This window comes from Ranitomeya imitator, chromosome 6 (genome assembly GCF_032444005.1).
Source record: "Ranitomeya imitator isolate aRanImi1 chromosome 6, aRanImi1.pri, whole genome shotgun sequence".
NCBI lineage: Eukaryota > Metazoa > Chordata > Amphibia > Anura > Dendrobatidae > Ranitomeya > Ranitomeya imitator.
In genome coordinates this window covers 370,114,055-370,116,655 of record NC_091287.1, presented here as the reverse complement: position 1 = coordinate 370,116,655, position 2,601 = coordinate 370,114,055, and the positions used below count along the sequence as shown (strand labels likewise).

General features: G+C 43.4%; 1 protein-coding gene across 1 annotated transcript; it reads right to left on the bottom strand.

Annotated features, from left to right (window-relative positions):
* Positions 1-326: 326 nt before the first annotated feature.
* On the bottom strand, positions 327-2,364 carry LOC138642674 (uncharacterized). Its single transcript, XM_069730991.1, has 2 exons — positions 2,284-2,364; positions 327-1,491 (listed from the first exon to the last, which is right to left on the bottom strand). The coding sequence occupies exons 1-2, from the start codon at positions 2,295-2,297 to the stop codon at positions 513-515; spliced, it is 993 nt and encodes a 330-aa protein (XP_069587092.1). The 5' UTR covers positions 2,298-2,364; the 3' UTR covers positions 327-512.
* Between the last annotated feature and the right edge of the window lie 237 nt (positions 2,365-2,601).

Genomic DNA, 2,601 nt, shown 5'->3' with positions numbered 1-2,601 from the left:
GTAATGATGAACACATGTTGCGTAGTGTCAGTAGTCCAACACCACATGGCCCACCTCCGCGCCGTCCCCTTTCTGGTATCAAAGTTAGGGATGTTTTGACCAATTATTTTGTTTCTCCTCAGGGTTCTACTCCCTGGCAAGATTATGCTGTTTCTCAGTTGTGATTTTTGTTATTTTAAAGATATGTTTTTGTAATATATTATTATCAACCACTGAAAACGTACTGTGTGTGTTTTTTTCCTTAATTACCATATGTTTCTGTTTTCTGAATATGTGTGTGATGCAAAAATGATTAGTCTACAAACATCAATTGTCTTTTTTGTAAACTTTTTACTAACTTTGCAACCCTTTTTTTTTGGTTGTTAACCCCATATTTTTGCCATATGGTTTTGAGAAGCCTTTTTTATGGGTTGCTTTATACCAAGGATCCACAACAAAGTGGAAATGTTTTGAAAACACAACATTAACATGGTAGCCAGCTACCAAAACAAAACACAAAAAACAAAACTAAATTACAGATCCCTGTAAGTTGGTGGGGGAGATGTTGGCAGCTCTGGGTCCTGGTCTGGTGGCCTTTGTTGGGCCGATGGCAGTTCATCCTGTGAGGATGCAGTGGCTTGCGGCCCAGAATACTGGCCTTGTCCATATTGGCCAGATGTGTGTTGACCAAAAGCCATTTGGCTCTGGGCATCATGCTGAGGTACAGATTGCCTTGCATCATACCCCAACCCAAAATGGCCATGTTGTCCAAACCCAGGTTGGGACCAGCCAACATCACTGTGTCTGGAGAAGTGGCCATATTGGGATTGGGGGTTGAAGCCTGCCATTTGGTACTCTAATGGCCTTTGTAGATTTTGGGATGGGAGGGGTTGAAGGGGAGGCATACGTGGAGTAGGTGCAGCAAATCCTGATTGATTTGGCTTCTGTTGAGGGAATTGAAGGCGCAAGAGGTTTGTTTGGCCAAGCTGCCTTCGCTCCAGGTATTCAAAAACCTCATAGGGGTTATTTGGAGGGGTGCTTAAATCAATCAGGATTTGCATACACCCTCTGACACGTAGCCTCACCTCACGGGGAAGGGGTCTAAGGTATCGGGCAAGGCTGCGGGCAAAGGCCTCCTCGCCATCATCTGTGGCTGCCCTGGCCAAATAGTTGAGGACCCCAGCATCAACTTCACTTCTTCTGCCTTCAAGCTCTCTCCTTCGCCGGGATCTCCGTAAAGGCCCAGCTGCCTGTGGGGATGACACTAGTGGGCCTGTAGGGCTGCTGCTGTGCCCATGTTCCACAGGCCTTGGTACATGTGCTGCTGAGGGTGATGGTGCAGCATCTTCATCACTTGCTGCTGCCTGCAGTGATGATGCTGCTGATGGGTCCTCAATGATGGATCCTGATGCAGCCACAGATGGTCCTGCAACCTCTTCCTCCACACTTACAGGATCAATGATAGGGTCTGATTCTGATCCGGTTTCCCTCTCTGTGAGGTTTGACTGTGTTCTGTAAAGAAAACAATAAAATAAAATTTTTATTTTGACATTGTTTAATTAGACATCGGTGTGCAATATTAAAATAAAACAAAAAAAAACAAAAAACACAACATCTCCTTCTCTACTCCCCTATTATCTCATATTCACACAAGAATATCCAAGATTTGTCTTGTAGAGCCCCACAAATGTAACAAACACTATCACATAGTAACATAGTAACATAGTAACATAGTTAGTAAGGCCGAAAAAAGACATTTGTCCATCCAGTTCAGCCTATATTCCATCATAATAAATAAATACCCAGATCTACGTCCTTCTACAGAACCTAATAATTGTATGATACAATATTGTTCTGCTCCAGGAAGACATCCAGGCCTCTCTTGAACCCCTCGACTGAGTTCGCCATCACCACCTCCTCAGGCAAGCAATTCCAGATTCTCACTGCCCTAACAGTCACGACACATCATAATGTGGCATACCATTTCAAGCTACACAAAAACCAGGCACAACCACCTCTTCAAACAATAAGATACCATGCAGTAACAACCCATACCACAAAACACTGCCTGAACATCTCTAAACTCGCATACTACATTCTCACCCATCCCTTGTTAAATCTTGGGATGCTTGGCGGCCAGGGTCCTCTCTCCTCCAGGACACTTTTGGAATTTATGCTTGTTTACATTATTGTTGGCACTATATTGACACATCCTTACATGGAACTTGCAATGTCATAACCCTAATCCACAAAAAAAATAAAAATTTAGTTACATTACAAATGTCTAGAGTGGTTTGTACTTACTGCCTAAGATCCATACTGGCATCCAAAAAGGAAAGACGGTCGTAATATATATACTTCCTCTTCTTCAGTGGGGCTGCTGACCCACTCCTAGCGTCTTTCCCGCCGGTATTGGTCCCGGATGCTGCGCCATCTTGTCATAACATCATCCACTGCAATTACAAGGGCACAAATAATGTTCTATATCATTCTGAACATAGCTTAGTCCAGTTGTCAGACATATTTGTATTGTTAAAGCAAAAAGTGGCTATAGCACAATAATTTCCATGGTGAGTCAGATGATAAAGGGGTTACATGCAGAGGTCTATATATCGCCCACAG